Source organism: Equus asinus, chromosome 30 (genome assembly GCF_041296235.1).
Source record: "Equus asinus isolate D_3611 breed Donkey chromosome 30, EquAss-T2T_v2, whole genome shotgun sequence".
NCBI lineage: Eukaryota > Metazoa > Chordata > Mammalia > Perissodactyla > Equidae > Equus > Equus asinus.
This window is the reverse complement of record NC_091819.1, coordinates 22,794,063-22,818,390: the sequence shown is the minus strand read 5'-3', so window position 1 is coordinate 22,818,390 and position 24,328 is coordinate 22,794,063. Positions and strand designations below refer to the sequence as shown.

Below are 24,328 nucleotides of genomic sequence, written 5' to 3'. Positions count from 1 at the left end.
GGTGGGGGCAAATAGTTCACCTTCCTTTGCAGAGTTTTTTATGAAACTGGAGGTGTTAACTTTGTAAGGAATAATCAGAATGTTTATTTGTTAATGACAAGAAAAAATTCCATGTTGAATCTTTTTGAGTACTTGACTGAAATCTTTTTACAAATGTATTCACTGTCATAGATGTTCATTTTTATTTATTGAAACTGAAATTAATCTCTATTTTTTTTTTACTGTATAGAAATTTACAGCAACAATGTCAACACCAGATAAGAAAGCCTCACAGAAGATTGGTTTTCGATTACGTAACCTACTCAAGCTTCCCAAAGCACATAAATGGTGCATATATGAGTGGTTCTACTCAAATATAGATAAGTATGTATCATGGCTTACATCATGAATATCACTTGAACCAGAAATTGAAGGTTTTCAAATGTTATAAGCCTCAACCTTTTCTAGACATCTATTTTGATTCTGTTTTTTTTTTCCTGAATTTCTTTTCCTCTTCCTCATTCAAGTTTGATCTGTTTCATTTTCTCATAGTTTTCTTCCCCTTACCCCCTTTTGGGGAAGAAGTTGTTATACATTTTTGTGAAAAATAAAATGAAAGTATATCTCTATATTATAATTTCCAAAGACTATGGAGTGGAGATACCCTGAAACAAAGCACCATTATTTGCAATGAATGAGACTTGTTTTATAAATTTTGGGATTTTAAATGATAGTATAATAGTAGAGAAACAATTGCTAATGGTAAATGTGATTCATTAAGACTTAGAAGGATAGTCTTTCTATTTGGGGCATAGAAATGCTCTTTAGTTATATGTGAATGGTTAAGTAGAACATAGGAAGAGATTGGGTGAAATCCAATTATTCAGCAATGGAATTTACTTAGGAAAAATTCTGACTTCTTATCCCTCCTAATCTAATCTAATCCATGGCAGTCATTGGTGCTTGCTTTTTCTAGCTACTTATCTTTACTTCCCTTCTCTGCTTTCCAAACCAATTGGCTACTCTAAAGTTTGTGAGTCTCATGAATATTCGTGTTTAAGCCCAAGACATTCACGTGTCATTGCTAAGACTGGTTCCTGATTTCCCAAACTGATGAATAAAGTTGTCTTATTTTTATCCACAGATTTTTTTCCATAGGCTTAAGAGAGCTCTCAGGGTATCATAGTGTGATCTGAGTTCTTCTGGAATTCCCAAGAACTAATCTAACCCTCTAGAGTCATCCAGTTTTCTAAAACTGATTTAATCTCAAGGAAGACTCCTTGGTGATGGCATTACCTTTGGGACAGAGATACTTTGTAGCTAACGTTGTTTATCCTCACCAGATATGATGATAGTGCTAGAATAGCCTCCCAAAGGGTATACTTGTATAGGAGATTTAACAGAATCCAGTGTCTCCTAGAATCTGAAGCAGTGTTTTCTAAGTAATTTTTTTATGTTATTTGTTTCACAAATGCCAAGGGTTTAGTTTAGTCTTAGTCCTTTGAATTTGTGCCTGTTTTGTCTAAAGATTGGCATCTGAGCTAAAAACTGTTGCCAATCTTTTTTTTTTTTTTTTCTGGCTTTTTCTCCCCAAGTTCCCTCAGTACATAATTGTATATTTTAGTTGTGGGTCCTTCTAGTTGTGGCATGTGGGATGCCGCCTCAGCATGGCCTGACGAGCAGCGTCATGTCCGTACCCAGGATCTGAACCAGTGAAACCCTAGGCCACCAAAGTGGAGCACACAAACTTATCCACTCAGCCACGGGGCTGGCCCCTGTGCCTATTTTGTATATGTTTTGAGTAGGAGTGAAAGTTTGGCATTTTGTGATTGGTATGATGTTGAAAATTGGATGCATATTTTGAATTTTTTGTCTCTTTAGTAACACATTAAAATACCATTTCTATTTTACAGACCACTTTTTGAAGGTGATAATGACTTCTGTGTATGTCTAAAGGAATCTTTTCCTAATTTGAAAACAAGAAAGTTAACAAGAGTAGAATGGGGAAAAATCAGGCGCCTTATGGGAAAACCACGGAGGTAAAAATCATGTTTTTCTTTAAAATAAAATCAATAAATTAGTTGGTAGTACCATTACTACATGGATTTTTTTCATCTTTAAAAGGACTAGCACCAAAACAACTTTTCAGAATAATTAATTATATGTTAAACCAACTTTAATGTAGGCACTTTTTATACTTATGCATCTTATAATTAAATGTATGATTTCATTTTTTTTTGGATCATAGGCTTTAAACATAATTTTTTATATTATCTATGCCCCACTTTGTCCGATTTATATTCAAGAATGCACTAAAAAGTATTTAATGAATTTAATAAGGTTAATGAGGTTTTATAAGTATTTAACAAAGTTTAATAAGTATTTAATAAGGTTACACATACATTATTATTATTTTTTGTAAAACTCTTGTTATCACCTCAAGAGCCTTCCCACAAGTGCATATTTTACTTTATATAAAAACAGAAATCAAGTGACTATCCAGTATGTTATTTTCTGAGAATTACTTTTCAGGTGGAATGACTTTGCCTATTCCAGTGTTATCATGCTTTCTAACACTTGTATTACTTTTGAGTGAAATTTTGAAGTATATTAGATCATTAGTTCTCATATTGCCTGTTTGCCTAGTTAAGCCTGTGCAAGACTTTTTCATTTTAAATGGTCGGAAAATTCAGGGAAGGCCTAGAAATATAAAGTGATTTGGACAAATAGAAATGGAATTTAGTTTTAACGATTTCTGTAGACAGTGATGAAATGCAAGGAGAACTTTTAATAGAGCTGGTAATATTTTATTTCATCCCTTGTATTGAAAGATGACCTTGCTGATGATGTTTTTAATATTCCCCTCATTTATAGGAACAGAATTGAAATGTGATATTTAGTGTGTTTCATACTGGTAATTCATGGTCTTTGATAGTGAGGCTATTTTGGGGCTTTTTGCCGTGACTTTACATGTTTGCTTAAATTGAGCTACACTATTTCTAATTATTGTCCATCAGAATGTGATGTTAGTCACTGTTTCTTGTTTTGTTATAATTCTGCAATTTAAGAGTGTCATTGTAGTATTTCTCTTGTTAATTTATCCTCTGTTATCTTAGCATATAACATTGCTTAATCTTATAGTCCTTTACTTCATCAAAGTTAATTAATGGTTGAAATGAAATCTTTATTTTTGACAAAAGTTTGTAGTTTTTCCTTTTTCTCGGGAAGTCAAGTACAGTACAAATTATTGGTACAATACACTTTTTGAAATATCCTAAAAAACAAAAAGATAAAATACCAGGAAGGAACTTAACAGGAAATACGTAAGATACAGATGAGAAAATGGGACGACATACATGATCTTGCATAAGAATAGTCAGCATCCTAAGTTAATCTGTAAATTGAAATCAGTCACAATAAAAAGATCGGTAGACTTTTTTTTTTTTTTTTTTTTTTTACTAAATGAACTACTTCTGAAATTCACGTTTAAGAGAGGAGAAATTAAGCAAGAAGATCCAGGAAATTTCTGAAGAAGCAAAGTAATGAAAGGAAACTACATTTATGAGATATTAAAGTAGATTATAAAGTGACCATAATTAAAACAGTACCATAGTAGTACATAAATAGAAAGATGAATTCAAAAGATGAGAAAGTCCAGATAGGATCACAGACGTCTATAGGAATTTAATACATGATAACAGTGGTTGCATCTCAGGTACATGTGGGAGAATGAGGTTAGATTATTTATTTAATGGATATTGAGACCACTCTGTAGAAATGTAGAGAAAAATCAAGTTGGTTTCATACCTCACAGCTTACACTAGGAAAAATTTGAAAAGGATCAAAGATTTAAATGTTTTTAAAATGAAACCATAAAACTTCTAAAGGAACCTATAGGAGAGTTTTGCTTAATCTTGAATTGGAGAAATTCTTTCTAAAGGCCCTAAAGCTAGGAGCCATAATAGAAAATATCAATAAATTTGACTTCATACAAATAAGATTTTGCATTACCCCTCCCACGCAAAAAAAAACCTTAAAGTTGAAAGACAATGACAGAAATATTTATAACTCTTATCGCACAGGGCTAATTCCCTAATATGTAAAGAATTCCTATGAATCAAGAAAAGTCAAATAACCCATAATAAAAATGATTAAAAATGGAATAGTACATAGGAAAGGAAAATAAATGGCTGTGTAAACATATTAAAAGAGTTCAGTCTTCCTCATAATGAGAAATGCAAAATCAAACTATGCTGAGATACTATTTTAACTAGCAGGTTGACAAGGTTTATAAAGTTTTAATATGTTGGGTTGGCAGTGGTGTGGTGAAATAGTCACTCTTGCTGGTGAGATATTAAGTTAATATAATCTCTATGGAGGAAGATTTGGTAATATCTATCAAATTTACAAATTTCCATTTCCTTTGACCTAGTACTTCTGTGGATTTATATCACAGAAATACTTGTGCTTGGGTGAAATGACATGTACAAAGTTAATTATTGCAGTGTTATTTGTAGTAGCAAAAGATTGGCAAAAACCTAAATGTCCATAAATAGGAGAATGATTAAAGTGTGGTACCTCAATACAGTAGAAAACTCTTAAGCCATTTAACATAAAGCAAAATCAGAGGAAGTTGCTTATGTACTGATACAGAAGTGATTGCTAAGATCTATTAAGAAAAGAAAGCAAAATACACAAGAGAGCATAATGTAGCTATTTGAGAAAAATAGGAAGGGTACGTAAGCATTTTTTGCTTGTGTATGCCTAAAGTATCAATGAAGGACATGGGATAAGAAACTTATAATCATGGTCCTCTGGGAGGTAAACTAGGAAACTGAGGGACACAGGTATTATAGTTTTCAGTCCCTTTTGGACCTTTTAAATTAGAAGCCATGTGAATGTATTAACTATTAAAAAATAGCATTTGAAGAAAATTTGATTGCTGAAAGTGTATATTATATCCAGAATGTATAAAGAACTCTGAAAATTCAGTAATAAGAATCAAACAGTCCAATTAACAAATTGGCAAAAGATTTGAATAGATGATTCACCAGTGATAGAAGGATGTCACATAAGCATTTAAGAAGATATTCAACATAATTAGTCATTAGGAAAGTGCACATTAAAACCACAATGTCTAAAGTTTACAAGACTAAGCATACCAAGTGTTGATGAGGCTATGGGGAAACTTGAACTTGTCTGCTGCTGATGGAAATATAAAATGGTACAACCACCTTGGAAAACTGTTTAGCAGTTTCTTTTTTTTAAAAGACTTAATTTTTTTAGAACAGTTTTAGGTTCACAACAAAATTAAGAGGAAGGTACGGAGATTTCCCGTATACCCTCTGCCCCCACACATGCATAGCCTTCCCATTATCAATATCTTCCACCAGAGTGGTGTATTTGTGACAACTGAGGAACCTGCATCAACACATCATAATCACCCAAAGTCCATAGTTTCCATTAGGGTTCACTCTTGGTGTTGTACATTCCATGAGTTTTGACAAATGTATAGTGACATACATCCACCACTGTAATACCATACAGAGTATTTTCACCACTCTAAAAATCCTCTGTGCTCCACCTATTCATCCCTCTCCCCACCCCTCGAACTCCTGGCAACCACTGATCTTTTTATTGTCTCCATAATTTTGCATTTTCCAGAATGTCATATAGTTGGAATCATACAGAACGCAGCCTTTTCAGATTGGCTATTTTCACTTAGTTATATGCATTAAAGTTTCCTCCATGTCTTTTCATATCTTGATAACTCATTCCTTTTCGTGCTAATATTCCCTTCTCTAGATGTACTACAGTTTATTTATCCATTCACCTACTGCAGGACATCTCAGTTGATTCCAAGTTTTAGCAATTATTAATACAGCTGCTATAAACTTCCAAGTGCGGGTTTTTGTGTGGACATAAGTTTTCACCTCATTTGGGTAAATACCAAGGAGTGTGGTTCCTGAATTATATGGTAAGAGTATGTTTAGTTTTGTAAGAAACCACCAAATTCTTCCAAAGTCTTCCAAAGTGGCTGTACCATTTTTCATCCCCATCAGCAGTGTACAAGAGTTCAAGTGTCCCCACAACCTCACGATTGTTACTTAATTTGCATTTCCCTGATGATATGTGATGTGGAGCATGTTTTCATATGCTTATTTGCCATCTGTATATCTCCTTTGGTAATATTTGGATTCTTTGTTTCTTAAAAGGTTAAACATACACTGACCGTATGACTCATCCATTCCACTTCTGGGTATTTAGTCAAGAGAAATTAAAGCATATGTTTATAGAAAAACTTATACACAAATGTTCATATCAGCGTTGTTGTAGCAGCCAAAAGTATATGTCCACCAACAGATGAATAGGTAAACAAATTGTAACACATCTACAGAATAGGATACTGTTCTCCAGTAAAAAGGAATGAACCATTGATACGTGCAGCAACATGGATGAATCTTAGAATAATTATGCTGAATTAGTACGTACTAGATGATTCCATTTACATAAAATTTTAGAAGATAGAAACTATAACAACAGAAATAACTTAATGATTACTTGAAAAGTGAGAGTATTGAAGGGGGAAGAATACAAAGGAGGGATAATAAAGTGGCACAAGGGAACTTTGGGGGATGATTTATGTCTTCATGTGTTTATTATGTGGTGTTGGTTTTACAGGTATTTATGTTTGATGCCATGAAAACTATGTTTAAATACCTTTGGTTCATCCTAGAATTTGAAAATAGAAGACACGCCCTAAAGATGAGAGTAGATTCAGTATTCATACTTCAAGGCAGGAATTATGATTAAAAGTTTACACAGTGGCAAATCTCATCTTTAATTCCTCTATTGGTGCGCTCACTGGGTCACAGGAAAAATACCATGTTCTTCTGAATATTGAAGTTGAACTTTGTCCTTAAAAGGAGACCTGGGATCCAAGTGCAATTTTGACAAAGAATGGTGAACATATCCTCCTACTTTGTAGGAAGGAATAATCTAGACTTGCTTATATATCTTTGAGTCTTGCAAGGTCCTATTTTAAAAAGATATAAAGGTAATTTGCTTTGAAGAGAAACAATTATTATTTCTAAGAATCCATTTTTAAATACAGTACCCTAAAGAATGAAAGGGAAAAAGAGAACAGTGATATGGATGGTCTGATTTGAAGTTTTTATACAGTATAGTTATCAGTTTATATGATTTTTATAATTTATTCTAGATGTTCTTCTGCATTTTTTGAGGAAGAGAGATCAGCGTTAAAACAGAAACGGCAGAAAATAAGGCTCTTACAACAAAGGAAAGTTGCAGATGTTTCGCAATTCAAAGATCTCCCAGATGAAATTCCTTTGCCTCTGGTTATTGGAACCAAAGTTACAGGTAAGTGAAGATAAGCTGATTACTATTTTGACTTGTAATTTTTCATCCAGAAAACCGCTATTAGAGAAATGGCGTTTAAATTTAGAAAGCTTAAACTATAACTCTACAGTAATATATGTAGAGGTTACTTTTTCTTCATATGTGAAGTCTGTCTTTACAGTAATTGGAAGGAAGTATACTGGTTCAAAGCAACGTCTACTACAATGTAAACTAAAGCAAACTGCCACAAAGACGAGACTTAAAATTCCCTGGAGTAAATATAGCTATGTATTGTTTAAATCTTTAAAATTTTAAATTATTCTGTCTTGATTCCACATTATTTATTTTCCTTTCTAACCAGTCTTATCTAGTTAGTTCACAACCACCAATGTTCTTGTCATCTTTGGGTCTAGAAATAGTCCATTTCTAATTACTGAATAAAACTTAATTATTCAGTACGTAGTTGGTTCAAAATTTTGTAAGGGTGTAAATTCTGTCAGTTTGTAGATTTGAGTCTGCGTATTCGCTTCTGTTATAATGTGGAGGGAAAGTGCCACCCAAACCTCAGGTTTAAGTTAATCCTTAATAATTTGGTGAATTAAAATTACAATTTATGTAATGCAAGAAATAGAAAGTTGTTAGGTGGGTAGATAGGGTAGTAATTGTACTGAAAGGGTTTGAAAAAATGACTTGATTAATTGAGGAATATTTTCTGGAGGAAAGGGAGCTTTGAGTTACATATTTATATTATTTTTTTGGGGTTATGTTACGTGGTACATGTTTCCATTATATTGTAAAAATGAGTAATTAAGAGGAAAGGTAGATAATAGGAAAGAGATTATGTCGTGCATATGGAATGTAGACCTATGCATTTAGTCCTAACTTACCATGTACAGAAGTTACAGATGATATGGTCTCTCTATGAACAAAACTAGTCTGAGAATGGGAGTGGAGATGGAGTGAGGGAGAGATAACATTCTTGAAAAGATAAATTAGTTCTAAAAGCCCCATATAAATAAGTACAAAGTCTATAGTGTAACTACTAATCAGAGAAATGCTGGCATGAATAGAGTGACTCACAGACTCAGATAGGAAATCCTTAGAAGTTAATTGCTCTAGAATTTTAAGGACTGGGAATATTATGTGATAAGACTAAAAATTTTATAGAAGATCTATAAGTAGGTACTCTTGTTACAATGGAGAATAGGTAAGACTGGATGTATCAAGATATGAGAGGAGTTTATAGGAATCAACTACTAGAGATTTTTAAAGTTCTATGTGGTCTAGAGTAGGACTCAGCAAACTATGGCCCATGGGCCAAATCTAATTTGCCACCTATTTATATATGATCTATAAAATAAGAATGATTTTTACCTTTATAAGTAGTTTAGAAAGCAAAAGAATAATATTTTGTGACACATAAAAATTATATGCAATTCAAAGAGTCTCTTTAAGGAGTAAAGCTACTCTAAATTAAGTTCGTAACTGAAGCAGACCAACCTTAGCAATAAGAGCAAGCATGACAGGGTGAAAAAGATTTGCCAGTAATTTTTTGTCTACCATAAAAATTCTGACATAGAATAAAAAATTACTAGACCCATAGTAGAAGCCTGAAATCAGGTTCTGTAATCAAGAGAAAAAGCCATCAATAGAAATAGATGCTGAGATGACTCAGATATTGGAATTAGCAGACAATGACTTCAAAATATTTATTATAAAACATGTTTAAGAACTTAAAGGTAAATGTGGTCATGATGAATGGGAAAATCTCAAAAGATAAATGGAAATTATTTAGATAAACCAAATCTAGAATTGAAAAGTACAATTTCTGAAAAAAATTCTCAGTGGGCTTACAAGCAGATTGGAAAAAACAAAAGCAAGAGTCAGTGAATTTGCGAGTACATCAGTATAAGTTATCCACTATGAAAAGAGGGAGAAAAAAAATGGAAAAATCGTTAATAGAGCCTCAGAGACCTAGGGGACAATATTAAGCAATATGGTATATGTGTGATTAGAGTCCCTAAAAGGAGAGGAGAGACACAATGACACGGGGAAAAAACGAAAAAACAGCCAGAGAAAATAAAGGAAAAAAGTTCCCAAATCTGATTTTTTTAAAAGTACGGATCAAGGATACTCTGAATTCCAAGCCAGATAACCCACATGTATACAAAACTCATAGTTAGAGACAATACAGAAAACCTACAGAGAAAATCTTGAAAGCAGTCATAGAAAGACAACATGTTACATAAGGAACAATGATATGAATGACAACTGACTTCTTAGAAGGAAAAATGCTACAAGTAATTCCAAATAAAATTCTTCAGATTGAGGGGAAATGATACCACCCAGAATCTAAAATCTACAGAAAGAAACAGAGAACACCAGAAATGGTAGATATATGTGTAAAATGGAACCATTGTGTTGCAAGATTCTTAAATTTGTTATGAGAGCATACAGTATAGTAGAGTGTACTAAGAGTGTATATTATAATACCTAGAGTATTAAGGTTCATCAGAATCGGAATTACCTGGAGGGATTGATAAAACACAGATTATTAGACCTCACCCCAGAGTTTCTCATTCAGAAGGCTGGGGGTGGGGCCTGAGAATTTGCATCTTTAAGAAGTTTCCAAGTAATGTTGATGCTGCTGGTGTGGGACTATACTTTGAGAACTACTAGAGGAATTACTTTTTTAAAAATGCTAAGAGGTATACATACAAAGCCAGTAGAGAAATTAATTTTGAAATACTAACAAATACCCAATTAAGTGAAAAGATGACAGGAAAGAAAGAAGAACAAAAAACAAATGGGATAAGTAGAAAATAAATAGCAAGATAATAGACTTATGTCTGGTCATATTTTAATTAAATTATTTTCGTTAATTAAATTTAAATTTGAATAGTTTACTTTGAATAATTAAATTATATTTTAATTATATTAAATGTCAACCAAACACTACACTTAAAAAGTAGAGATTATCAGACTGGATTTTGGGGGCAGGGGGGAGTAAGAACCACTATACGTTGTCTTCAAGAGTTGTACTTAATATATACTTACAGAGTTGTATTTAAAATATAAAATCACGGGTAGGTTAAAAGCAAAAGAGTGAAAAAGGTAGAAAATCCAAATATCCATAGAAAGTTGAAATGGCTCTATTAACATTAGATAAAATAGATTTCAAAATGAGGAGTATTACCAGAGAGAGAATAATATTTGATAAGGATGAAAAGGTCAATTCATTAGAAACACACAACAATTCTAATATATATTTATTAGTAGGCCCTTAATAACAGAACTTCCAAATACTTAAAGCAAAAACTAAGACAACTAAAGGAAGAAATATACAAATCAACAATCAGAGTTGTAGATTTTAGCAACTCTCTACAAGTAATTGAGAACAGGGGAAAAAGTCAATACAGAAAAGAATCCGAACAACACTACCAATCATGATGATCTAATTGATATTTTTAGAACACTATACCCCAAAACTGCAGAATACATATTCTGTGCACACGCGCTTACTTTGTTTATCAAGACAGACCATATGCTGGCCCATTAACAAATGTCAATCAGTCTTAAAAGAATGAGATCATACACACAATTTCTTCTAGCACAACAGAATTTAATTAGAATTTGAAGCTGAGAGAGCTCTGAAAACACGCAAATATTTGGGAATTAAGCATCATACTTCTAAATAACTTTTAAGTAAAAGGAGAATTCTCAAGGGAAAATAGAAACTATTTCTTTCCTTTTTTTTTTTGAGGAAGATTAATCCTGAGCTAACTACTGCCAATCCTCCTCTTTTTGCTGAGGAAGACTGGCCCTGAGCTAACATCCATGCCCATCTTCCTCTACTTTATATGTGGGACACCTACCACAGCGTGGCTTTTGCCAAGCGGTGCCATGTCTGCACCCGGGATCCAAACTGGTGAACCCCGGGCTGCCGAGAAGTGGAACATGTAAACTCAACTGCTGCACCACCAGGCCAACCCCTAGAAACTATTTCTAATTGAAAGGTAATAAACATATGACATATAAAAATTTGTGGGGTGCAGCTAAAGCAGTCCATAGAGGGAAATTTGCAGTTTTAAATACTTACATCAGAAAAAAATGCTTATGTATTTTTCAAAGGTTTAAATTTTCACCTTGGTAAGCTAAAGAACAAGCCCACAGCTAACATCATACTCAACAGGGAAAAGTTGAAAGCTTTTCCTCTAAGATTAGGAACAGGACAAGGGTGACCACTCTCACCAACATAGTACTGGAAGCCTAGCCAGAGCAATCGGGCAAGAAAAAGAAATAAAAGGCATCCACATCAAAAGGGAAGAAGTAAAATTGTCTCTGTATGCAGATGACGTGATCGTATATGTAGAAAACCCTAAAAACATCTGTCAGAAACTGTTAGAACTAATAAACGAATTCAGTAAAATTACAGGATACAAAATCAACATACAATAATCAGTTGCGTTTTTATACGCTAATGATGAAATATCTGACAAAATAAGAGAATGGTCCCATTCACGATGACATCAAAAACAATAAAATGCTTAGGAATAAATTTAACAAAGGAGGTGAAAGATCTGTACACTGAAATCTATAAGACATTGATGAGAGAAATTGAAGAAAATACAAATAAATGGAAAGCTGTTCCATGTTCCTGGATTGGAATACTTCATATTGTTAAAATGTCCATACTACCCCAAGTCATCTATAGATTCAGTGTAATCCCTATGAAATTCCAGTGGCATTTTTTACAGAAACAGGAAAACAATCCTAAAGTTCATGTGGAACCACTAAAGATCCTAATAGCCAAAATAATCTTGAGAAAGAAGAACAAAGCTGGAGGACTCACTTCTTGACTTCAAACATATTACAAAGCTGTAGTGTTTAAAACAATATAGGACTGGCATAAAAACAGACACACACACCAGTGGAACAGAATTGGGACCCCAGAAATAAACCTATGCATATACAGTCAACGGATATTTGACAAGAGAACCAAGAATGGGGTTGAATGGAGGAAAAATAGTCTCTTCAATAAGTGGTGTTGGGAAAACCAAATATCTGCATGCAGAAGAATAAAACTGGACTCCCAACTTAACACCACTCACAAAAGGTAACTCAAAGTTGATTAAAGACTTAAATGTAAGATTTACAACTGTAAAATTTCTAGAACAAAGCATAGGGAAAAAGCTCCTTGACATTGGTCTTGGCAGTGATCTTTTTGGATATGACATCAAAAGTAAAGGCAACAAAAGCAACAATCAACAAGTGGGAGTATTTCAAACTAAAAAGCTTTTGCACAGCAAAAGAAATGGCCAAGAAAATGAAAAGACAACCTACAGAAAATCATATATCTGACTAGGAGTTAATATCCAAAATATATAAGGAACTCATACAATTCAATAGCAAAAAAACCCAAATAATCTGATTAAAAAATGGACGAAGGACCGGAATAGGCATTTTTCCAAAGAAGATATCCAAATGGCCAAGAAGTACATGAAAAGATGTCTTACTCAACATCCCTAATCTTCAGGGAAACGCACATCAAAACCATAGTGAGATATCATCTCATGCCTGTTAGAATGACTCATCAAAAAGACAAGAAATAACAAGTGTGGTTGAGAATGTGGAGAAAAGGGTGCCCTTGTGCACTGCTGGTAGGAATGTAAATTGGTGCAACCACTATGGAAAACAGTATGGAGGATCCTCAAAAAGTTAAGAATAGAACTACCATATGATCCAGCAGTTCCACTTCTGGGCATTTATTCAAAGGAAAATAAAGTTATTCTCTCGAAAAGATATATGCACCCCCATGTTCATTGTAGCAGCATTTACAATAGGAAAGACATGGAAATAACCTAAGTGTCCATTGATGGATTAATGGATAAAGAAAATGTGATATATATGTATCCAGAGGAATATTATTCAGCCATAAAAAGGACATCCTGCTCTTTGCAACAACATGGATGGACTTAAGGGCATTATGCTAAGTGAAGTAAGTCTGTCGCAAAAAGACAAACATTGTATGAATCCACTTACATGAGCTTCTTACAATAGTCACAGTTGTAGACACAGAAAGTAGTATGGTGGTTGCCAGGGGCTGGGAAGAGAGATGAATGGGGAGTTATTGTTTAATGGATATAGGGTTTCAGTTTTACAAGATGAAAAGAGTTGTGGATATAGGTGGTGGTTGCACAGCATTATGAATATTTAATATCACTGAACTGTACATGTAAGAATGGTTAAGATGGTAATGTTTATGTGTATTTTACCACAATAAAATAGTTGAAAAAATAATCACTGTCAAGAGAATGAGAAGACAAACCACAGACTAGGGGGAAAATATGTGCAAAAGATATATCTGATAAAGGACTGTTATCCAAAACATACAAAGAATTCTTAAAACTCAATAATAGGAAAACTAACAACTTGGTTAAAAAATAGAGAAAATATTTGAACAGATACCTCACCAAAGTAGATATACAAAGGGCAAATAAACATATAAAAAGATGCTCCACATCATATGTCATCAGGGAAATGCAAATTAAAACAATAAAATACCCTTCCACACCTATCAGAATGGTCAAAATCTGGAACACTGACAACATCAAATGTTGATGAGAATGTGGAGCAACAGGAACTCTTATTCATTTCTGGTGGGAATGCAAAATGGTACAGCCAGTTTGGGAGACAGTTTGGCAGTTTTTTACCAAACTAAACGTGTTCTTACCATACAATCCAGGAATCATACTCCTTGGTATTTATCCAAATGAATTGAAAACTTATTTCTACACAAAAACCTGTACATGGATGCTTATTGCAGTTTTATTCATAAATGCCAAAACTTGGAAGCAACCACTATGTCCTTCAGTAGGTGAATGGATAAACAAACTGGTATATCCAGACAATGGAATATTATTCAGTGCTAAAATAAAATGAGTTATCAAGCTGTGAAAAGACTTGGAGGAACCTGAAGTGCATGTTACCAAGTGAATGAAGCCAATCTGAAAAGGTTACATACTGAATGATTCCAACTATATGACATTCTCGAAAAGGCAAAACTGTGGAGACAATAAAAAAGATCACTTCTTACCAGCCGTTGAGGAGGAGGAGGATGGAGCACAGAGGTTTTTAGGGCAGTGAAACTATTCTGAATGATACTGTAATGGTACATACCATTATACCTTTGTCAAAACTCATAGAATGTGTAACACCAAGAGTGAACCCTAGTGTAAACTATAGACTTTGGGTGATAATTATGTGTCAATGTAGGTTCATCAGCTGTTACAAATGTACCACTCTGGTGTGGGATGTTGATAGTGGGAGAGCCTGTGTGTGTATCATGGGGGAGGAGCTATATGGGTTGATGATGATGGTAGGGGAGGCTCTTAGGAAGAGGAGAGTAGGGCATGTGTGGGAACTCTGTACTTTCCAGTAAATTTTGCTATGTACCTAAAATTGCTGTAAAAAAGAAAGTCTATTTTTAAAAATCCACTAATGTAATTCACCATATTTAGTAGCATATAGGGCAAAAAAATCACATGGTCCTATCAGTAGAAAAGCAAAAATCATTTGACAGTAATAATGCCCACTCATGATAAAACTCAACAAACTAAAAATAGGAGGGAACTTCCTCAACCTGACAAAGTTCATATATGAAAAAACCTTTGTACAGCTACATACTTAATGATGGAATTTTGAATGCTTTGCCTCTAAGATGAGAAACAATGCAAGGACACACTCACCCTTTGTATTCAACATTCTGCTAGAGTGTAAAAGACAAGAAAAAGAAATAAAAGTCAGAAAGATTGGAAGAAGTAAAACTGTCTCTTTTCACAGATGACACGATCACCTGCAGAAAGCCCTAAGGAATCTACAAATCAACTACTAGAATCAATAAATGAATTTTTTTTGCAAGGTCTTCGGATATAAAGTCAACATGAAAATTAGCTCTATTTCTATATAATATAAGGAAACAACTGGAAAATGACATTTAAAAAAATGATTCTGTTGATAATAATGTAGAAAGCCTAAATAATTGGAGAGAGAAAGCAGGTTCATGGATTGGAAAACTTGGTATTATTAAAAATGTTAGTTCTGCCAAGATTGAGCAGTAGAGGTAAACAGTCCAAATCACAGCAGGCATTGTTTTTTTTTTTAATTGAAATTTACATGCTTATTATAATGTTTATATGGAGATGAGAAGCCTAATCCAGAAATAAACCCCAGACATACGTGCAGTTGATTTCCTAAAGGCACCAAAGCATTTCAATGGAAAGGAAGGGCATTTCAATAAATAATCATTGAACAACCAGATATCCATATGGAAATAAGATGAACCTTGACCCTTCCTCATACTAACTAAAAAACTTAATCTAAGATTGACCAAAGGGCTGAACATAAAGGCTAAAATTATAAAGTTTCTATGAGTAAATACAGGAGAATATCTTTGTGATCTGTAAGTAGGCGGAGATTTCTTGGATCTGTCAAAGAAAATAATTATCAAAAAAGGAAAACAGGGACCAGCCCGGTGGTGCAGAGGGTAAGTTCACATGCTCTGCTTTGGCAGCCTGGGGTTCACCGGTTTGGATCCCAGGTGCAGACCTACCCACCACTGCTCAAGCCATGCTGTGGCAGGCGTCCCACATATAAAGTAGAGGAGGATGGGCACGGATGTTAGCTCAGGGCCAATGTTCCTCAGCAAAAAGAGGAGGCTTGGCAGTGGATGTTAGCTCAAGGCTTAATCTTCCTCAAAAAAAAAAGGATGATTTTTAGGTTTAACTTAAAAATAACTTCTCACTAAAAGCCACCATTCAGAAAATAAATAGGCAAGCCATATACTATGGGAAAATATTTCCATAACATACCTGAGAAAGGACATATCTAGAAAATAAAAAGAACTATAAGTTAGTTGGGGCCGGCCCAGTGGCCTAGTGGTTAAGTTCATGCGCTCCGCTTCAGCGGCCCAGGGTTTCACTGGTTCAAATCCTGGGTGTGGACATGGCACCGCTCTTCAAGCCATGCTGAGGTGGCATCCCACATGCCACAACTAGAAGGACCCACAACTGAAAATACACAACTATGTACCAGGCGGTTTGGGGGAGAAAAAGGAAAAATAAAATCTTTAAAAAAAAAAAGAAGAACTATAAGTTAGTAATAAAAAGATAATGCAACTAAAAAAACCCCAAACACTTGAATAGACACTTCCCAAAGGAAGAAATATGAATGGCTAATGAACACATGAAGAAGTACTCAACATCATTAGTTATCAGGGAAATGCGAATTAAAAGCATAATGAAATACTGCTACACACACGGCAAAATAGCTAAAATTGAAACAACTGATAATATAGCTACCATAATTCCTGTACACTGTTAGTAGGATTATAAAATGGTATACCACTTTGGGGAATAGCATAGCAGTTTTCTAGAAAGTTAAACATATGCCTGCCCTGTGATCCAGCAGTTCTGCTCCAAGGTATTTACCTAAGAGAAGTAAAAACAGCTGTCCACAGAAGGATATGTGCAGGAGTGTTCATAGCATCTTTGTTGATAACTCTATAACCAAAACTCAGAATCAGCCCAACGACAGGAGAGTGGATAAACATAACGTGATATTTTCTTACAATGGAATACAAATAAGGAATTAAAAGGACATAACTATTGACATATAGATTAACTTCAGACAATATGCTGAGCAAAAGAAGCTGAAAACTAAAGACTGCATATTGCATGGTTCCATTTATATGAAGTTGTAGAACGGGCAAAATTAATTTATGGTGGAAAAATATCAGAAAAGTGGTTGCTTCTGAAGAAAGGATTGACTGGGAAGGGGAATTTCCTGGATGATAGGAATATTCTGTGACTTGATAAAGGTGTGTTTTACATGGATGTATTCATTTCTCAAAACTTAGAATTACACTTAATGTTTCATTTTACTGTATGTAAATTTTACCTAGAAAGAAAAAGTACTAGTAACAAACAGAATTGTACATTCCTTACTGGGAAAAAATTTTTAGTAAACAGGGAGTAGTAGACAGATGCTTTCTCAAAAAGAAAAACAAAAGGCATTTAGAAAGTAACTATAGGGGCCGGCCCAGTGGCCCAGTGGTTGAGTTCTCGTACTCTGCTACGGCAGCCCAGGGTTTCGCCGATTCGGATCTTGGGCGCGGACCTAGCACCGCTCATCAGGCCATGCTGCAGCAGCATCCCACATGCTACAACTAGAAAGGACCCACAACTAAAATATACAACTATGTACTGTGGGGCTTTGGAGAGAAGAAGGAAAAATAAAATCTTGAAAAGGTAACTATATTAGGGATTTTGCAGTAGGAGCAAAGAAGGCAGGTAAAAAGTAACTAAATGATTCTTAGGTACAGAGTAAAGAGCACAGAAGTTTTGACAAACACCAAAATGATGGAAAATTTGAATAGTGGAGAAGTTTTGGGGAAACGTTTAGATATGATACTTTGGCCACATTATACAGGAAGATGTTCATCGGGTGCCTGTTACTCTGAATAGTTCTAGAACTCTGTGTAGTCAGAGAAGTCAGAGTCTAACAAGGAATTTTAAAATCATTGGTTTGTTAAGAAATTGTAAGAATCTGAACTGTCCTAAAAGTAATGTAGGTTATCTGAGTTAAGGGAGTAAAGGGAAAAGAAATCATCGAGAGACATGAAAGATGCCACTCATCTCAGCCAGGACTACACCTTGAGCTTCCAAAGTTTCAGCTTTTTCTTATTCTTTCCTGATTGAGTTCACCACTTTTTTTTTTTTTTTTAAAGATTGGCACCTAGGCTAACAGCTGTTGCCAAATTTTTTTTTTCTGCTTTATTTCCCAAACCTCCCCCCCCCCCGCCCCGGACATAGTTGTATATCTTAGTTGCAGGTCCTTGTAGTTGTGGGATGTGGGACGCTACCTCAACGTGGCCTGACAAGCGGTGCCATGTCCGCGCCCAGGATCCGAACCCTGGGCCACCTCAGTGGAGCGCGCGAACTTAACCACTCGGTCATGGAGCCGGCCCCTGAGTTCACCGCTTTTAACTAGCACAGTCACGGGTTTTTACCCACCGTCCACATCAAGTTTGCCCCCTCTGGCAGTGAGACTGCTGGTGTTCATGACCAGCCATACACTAGAAAAACCATTCTCACCAACCAAGTTGGTGGTGATGGTGGGGATGTGAATAGCCTCATGAAAAAGGCCACTGACTTCATCTGTCCTTACCTGCAGCTCTCGCAGTTTTTCAACAGTAAACATTTCTTAATTGTTTTCAGCATTTGGTCCATTTCCGATACCATGAATGGTTGTCTTTGACAGTCTTGCACAGGTTTATATTTATCTTTTGCAGAGAAGAATCACCAACCTCTTCACGCTGCCATAACTGGAAGTCCTATTCTGTATATATGTTTGTTTACTCAACTTTATTTATTATTCTTACCTTGTATATGCCTGTTTAATTTTCCCGTAATTCATCTGGCAAAGACTGAGAATAATACGTTAGGTTCTACAATTGTGGTTTTATCAATTAATCCTTTTAAACAGTTTTGCATTGAATATTTGTGTTCTATTAAAATGATAGTGTGTATTGTATGGTTTTTTCCTGCTTTTTCTCCCAAAAGCTCCCCAGCACATAGTTGTATATTTTTTTAGTTGTGAGTCCTTCTAGTTGCAGCATGTGGGACGCCACCTCAGCATGGCCTGATGAGCCACCCAGGATCCAAACTGGTGAAACTCTGGGCCGCTGAAGCAGAGCGCACGAACTTAAACCACTCAGCCATGGGGCTGGCCCATGTACTTTTTTCTGTATAAAATGTGTCACTTTGCCTAGTTTAATGCCTTAGGTGCTACTGTTCTTATATTTTTCACTCACGCTGGATGTTTGCTTGGATTTTCCTGGTTTTATTTATTTATTTAATTATTTTTTATTTTTTCTCCCCTCTGCTCCATGTGCATATTTTCCTGGTTTTATTTCAGACTGAATTTTAATAATGGTGACACAAAAATTCATCTATGTGAGAGGTCCCCAAGACCACCCTAGGTTTGGTGATTCACTAGAAAGGCTGAGAGTACTCAGCACATAATTGGACTCACAGCCATGGCTTATTACAGAGAAGGATACAAAGCAAAATTAGTAAAAGGAAGAGTACATGGGGCCGAAGTCCAGAGGAAACCAGATGCAAGCTTCCAAGAGTCCCTCCCTATAGTGTCACTCAAGACTTGCTCAATTCCTCCAACAACAAGTTGGAACAACACTTGTGAAATGTTGTCTACCAGAGAAACTCATTAGACTCAGTGCCCAAGGTTTTCATAGGGGCTGTCACATACGCACTTTCTGCCGAGTACATACAGGCATTGGAAAGCAGGTCTCCAACATAAACCGCATTGTTCGTACAAACAGTGTTGGCACTGTAAACCACATTTATTAGTATGGGAACACTCTCAAAATTCAAGTTCTCAGATGCCGACCTTGCAGGCAGGCCTTTCTGAGGATAGCAGTCTCAGACCTAGTGTATTAGTTCCTGTCTGCACTGCACCCTTGTCTTTTTTTTTTTCAGTTGAACTACTCCTAGTGTTTTGTTCATGATTATAATGACCAGAGTTCTTCTGTTGACTTTTAAAAATATTTTCCCCTTGGTTTGGTAGATATATGATTTCATTCATATATCAAATTAGGGATCACATTTATAGTTTTGTGGTTTTTTCAAAAAAATTTTTTGTCGTAACGACACCTAACAGAATTCGAAAAAGAACAAGCAAAGCCCAAAGTCAGTGGAAGGAGGGAAATAATAAAAATTACAGCAGAAATAAACAATATTGAAACAAAAAAGACAGTAGAAAGGATCAATGAAACAAGGAGTTGGTTCTTCGAAAAAATTAACAAAACAACAAACCCTTAGCCAGACACACTAAGAAAAAAAGAGAGAAGTCTCAAATAAATAAAATTAGAAATGAGAGAGGAGAAATCACAATGTATGCCAAAGAAATACAAGGGATCATAAGAGGATACTATGAAAAACTATATGCCAACAAATTGAACAAACTAGAAGAAATGGACAAATTCCTAGACTCTTACAACCTCCCCAAACTGAATCAGGAAGAAACAGAGAATCTGAATAGACCAATCACAAGTAAAGAAATAGAAACAATAATCAAAAACCTCCCCAAAAAATAAGAGTCCAGGACCAGATGGCTTCTCTGGAGAATTCTACCAAACATTCAAAGAAGATTTAATACCTATCCTTCTCAAACTATTCCAGAAAATTGAGAAAGATGGAGCACTTCCTAACACATTCTGTGAAGCCAACATCACCCTGATCCCCAAACCTGACAAGGACAACACAAAGAAGGAAAACTACAGGCCGATATCACTGATGAACATAGATGCAAAAATCCTCAACAAAATTCTGGCAAACAGAATACAGCAATACATCAAAAAGATTATACACCATGATCAAGTGGGATTTATACCAGGGACACAGGGATGGTTCAGCATCCGCAAGTCAATCAACGTGATACACTACATTAACAAAATGAGAAACAAAAACCACATGATCATCTCAATAGATGCAGAGAAAGCATTCGACAAGATCCAACAGCCATTTATGATAAAAACCCTCAATAAAATGGGTATAGAAGGAAAGTACCTCAACATAGTAAAGGCCATGTATGACAGACCCACAGCCAACATCATACTCAACGGACAAAAACTGAAAGCCATCCCTCTGAGGACAGGAACAAGACAAGGGTGCCCACTGTCACCACTCATATTCAACATAGTACTGGAGGTGTTGGTCAGAGCAATTCGGCAGGAAAAAGAAATAAAAGGAATCCAAATAGGCAACGAAGAAGTAAAACTCTTGCTGTTTGCAGACGACATGATCTTATATATAGAAAACCCCAAAGAATCCATAGGAAAACTATTAGAAACAATCAACAGCTACAGCAAAGTTGCAGGGTATAAAATCAACATATATAAATCAGTAGCATTTCTATACGCTAACAATGAACTAACAGAAAAAGAACTCAAGAACTCAATCCTATTCACAATCGCAACAAAAAGAATAAAATACCTTGGGATAGATTTAACCAAAAAAGTGAAAGATCTATACAACGAAAACTACAAGACTTTCTTGAAAGAAATTGATGACGACATAAAGAGATGGAAAGACATTCCATGCACATGGACTGGAAGAGTAAACATAGTTAAAATGTCCATGCTACCTAAAGCAATCTGCAGATTCAACGCTATCCCAATCAGAATCCCAATGATACTCTTTACAGAAATTGAACAAAGAATCCTAAAATTCATATGGGGCAACAAAAGACCCCAAATTGCTAAAGCAATCCTGAGAAAGAAGAACACAGCTGGAGGCATCACAATCCCTGACTTCAAAACATACTACAAAGCTACAGTAATCAAAACAGCATGGTACTGGTACAAAAACAGGCACACAGATCAATGGAACAGAATTGAAAGCCCAGAAATAAAACCACACATCTATGGACAGCTAATCTTCGACAAAGGAGCTAAGAACATACAGTGGAGAAAGGAGAGCCTCTTCAACAAATGGTGTTGGGAAAACTGGACAACCACATGTAAAAGAATGAAAATTGACCATTCTTTTTCACCATTCACCAAAATAAACTCAAAATGGATCACAGACCTAAAGATTAGGCCTGAAACAATAAGTCTTCTAGAAGAGAATATAGGCAGTACACTCTTTGACATCAGTTTCAAAAGAATCTTTTCGGACACCATAACTCCTCAGATGAGGGAAACAATAGAAAGAATAAACAAATGGGACTTCATCAGACTAAAGAGCTTCTTCAAGGCAAGGGAAAACAGGATTAAAACAAAAAAACAGCCCACTAATTGGGAAAAATATTTACAAGTTATTTATCTGACAAAGGGTTAATCTCCATAATATATAAAGAACTCACACAGCTCAACAACAAAAAATCAAACAACCCCATCAAAAAATGGGCCGGGGACATGAACAGACGTTTCTCCAGAGAAGATATAAGGATGGCCAATAGACACATGAAAAGATGCTCATCATCACTAATCATCAGGGAAATGCAAATCAAAACTACACTAAGATGTCATCTTACACCTGTTAGAATGACAGAAATATCCAAAACCAAGAGTGGCAAATGTTGGAGAGGTTGTGGAGAAAAAGGAACTCTCATACACTGTTGGTGGGAGTGCAAACTGGTGCAACCACTATGGAAAATAGGATGGAGATTTCTCAAAAAGTTAAAAATAGAAATACCTTATGACCCAGCCATCCCACTACTGGGTATCTATCCTAAGAACCTGAAATCAGCAATTCCAAAAGTCCCATGCACCCCTATGTTCATCGCAGCATTATTTACAATAGCCAAGACGTGGAACCAACCTAAGTGCCCAGCAACTGATGATTGGATAAAGATATGGTATATATATACAATGGAATACTACTCAGCCATAAAAAAGGACAAAATCGTCCCATTCACATCAACATGGATGGACCTTGAGGGTATTATGTTGAGTGAAATAAGCCAGATAGAGAAGGACAATCTCTGTATGACTCCACTCATAGGTGGAAGTTAACATATAGACAAAGAGAACTGATTGGTGGTTACCAGGGGAGAGGAGCTTGCGGGGAGGGCACAGAGGGTGAAGTGGTGTACCTACAACATGACTAACAATAATGTGCAACTGAAATTTCACAAGATTGTAAACTATCATAATCTTAATAAAATAAATGAATAAATAAAAAGAATACAATCACATTTACAATCATAACAAAAAGTATAAAATATCTAGGAATAAATTTAGCCAAGGAGGTGAAAAACCCATACAATGGAAACTGTAAGACATTATTGAAAGAAATTGATGATGACATAAAGAGATGGAAAGATATTCCATGCACATGGATTGAAAGAATAAACAGAGTTAAAATGTCCATACTACCTAAAGCAATCTACAGATTCAATGCAATCCCAATCAGAATCCCAATGACATTCTTCACAGAAACAGAATAAAGAATCCTAAAATTCATATGTGGCAACACAAGACCCCAAATAGTTAAAGCAATCCTGAGAAAAAAGAACAAAGCTGGAGGCATCACAATCCCTGACTTCAAAATATACTGTAAAGCTTTAGTAATCAAAACAGCATGGTACTGGTGCAAAAACAGGCCCACAGATCAATGGAACAGAATTGAAAGACCGGAAATAAAACCACACATCTATGGACAGCTAATCTTCGACAAAGGAGCTAAGAACATGCAGTGGAGAAAGGAGAGCCTCTTCAATAAATGGTGTTGGGAAAACTGGACAGCCACATGCGAAAGAATGATAGTAGACCATTATCTTTCACCATACACAAAAATTAGCTCAAAATTGATCCAAGACTTGAAGGTAAGTTGTGAAACCATAAAATTCCTAGATGAAAATATAGGCAGTACGCTCTTTGACATCAGTCTTAGAAGGATCTTTTCCAATACCATGTGTACTCGGGCAAGGGAAACAAAAGAAAAAAATAGACAAGTGGGACTTCATCAGACTAAAGAGCTTCTACGAGGCAAAGGAAACCATGAAGAAAACAGATAGACAACCCACCAACTGGGAGAAAATATTTACAAAACCGATATCCAACAAGGGGTTAATCTCCAAAATATATAAAGAATTCACACAATTCAGCAACAAAAAAACAACCAACCTGATCAAAAAATGGGCAGAGGATATGAACAGACATTTTCCCAAAGAAGATATACAGATGGCCAGTAGGCACATGAAAAGATGCTCAACATCACTAATCACCAGGGAAATGCAAATCAAAACTACATTGAGATATCACCTTACACCTGTTAGAATGACTATAATTACCAAGACAAAATATAACAACTGTTGGAGAGGATGTGGAGAAAAGGGAACCCTCATACACTGCTGGTGGGAATGCAAACTGGTGCAGCCACCATGGAAAACAGTATGGAGATTTCTT

The 24,328-nt window shown here is 35.4% G+C and overlaps 1 protein-coding gene across 5 annotated transcripts in view; it reads left to right on the top strand.

Moving 5' to 3' along the window:
• Positions 1–24,328, top strand: part of LIN9 (lin-9 DREAM MuvB core complex component) — a 92,630-nt gene that overhangs the window by 30,043 nt on the left and 38,259 nt on the right. For all 5 annotated transcript variants that reach the window (XM_044762787.2, XM_044762789.2, XM_070501651.1 and 2 more), the window contains 3 exons: positions 230–363; positions 1,893–2,018; positions 7,202–7,359. In XM_044762787.2, the coding sequence (XP_044618722.1) occupies positions 230–363; positions 1,893–2,018; positions 7,202–7,359 (418 nt within the window). The remainder of the gene's footprint in view (positions 1–229; positions 364–1,892; positions 2,019–7,201; positions 7,360–24,328) is intronic.